This window comes from Pterocles gutturalis, unplaced genomic scaffold (genome assembly GCF_000699245.1).
Source record: "Pterocles gutturalis isolate BGI_N339 unplaced genomic scaffold, ASM69924v1 scaffold26139, whole genome shotgun sequence".
NCBI classification, from domain to species: domain Eukaryota; kingdom Metazoa; phylum Chordata; class Aves; order Pterocliformes; family Pteroclidae; genus Pterocles; species Pterocles gutturalis.
This window is the reverse complement of record NW_010133943.1, coordinates 1-285: the sequence shown is the minus strand read 5'-3', so window position 1 is coordinate 285 and position 285 is coordinate 1. Positions and strand designations below refer to the sequence as shown.

Below are 285 nucleotides of genomic sequence, written 5' to 3'. Positions count from 1 at the left end.
TGCTGCAGCTGCCGCCCTTCCCGCAGGTCCCAGCACCGCACCGTGTTGTCCAGCCCCCCCGTCCACAGCTTGGTACCATCGTTAGAGATGTCGATGCAGCTGGCACCATCCGTGTGGCCTTGAAACTGCCTGGGAAAGACGGGGATGGAGAGGGTGGGGGACCGTGGTTTGCACTGCAAAGCGTGGGCCGGGGCAGCACCCAGCAGCGAGGAGCAGGAGATCCCTGCTGCGAGGACAGGGACTGTCCCAGGGCCCGGGTTAGACCGCAGAGCACGGGGGGATGCC

At 66.3% G+C, this 285-nt stretch overlaps 1 protein-coding gene across 1 annotated transcript in view; it reads right to left on the bottom strand.

Annotated features, from left to right (window-relative positions):
• The window catches only part of LOC104467595 (transducin-like enhancer protein 1), a gene marked incomplete at its 5' end in the record, with an annotated part of 1,141 nt that extends 1,012 nt beyond the window's left edge, over positions 1-129 (bottom strand). Inside the window, one exon of the mRNA XM_010081425.1 lies at positions 1-129. This exon is cut by the window's left edge and continues 242 nt beyond it. Within this exon, the coding sequence (XP_010079727.1) occupies positions 1-129 (129 nt within the window).
• Positions 130-285: the final 156 nt, after the last annotated feature.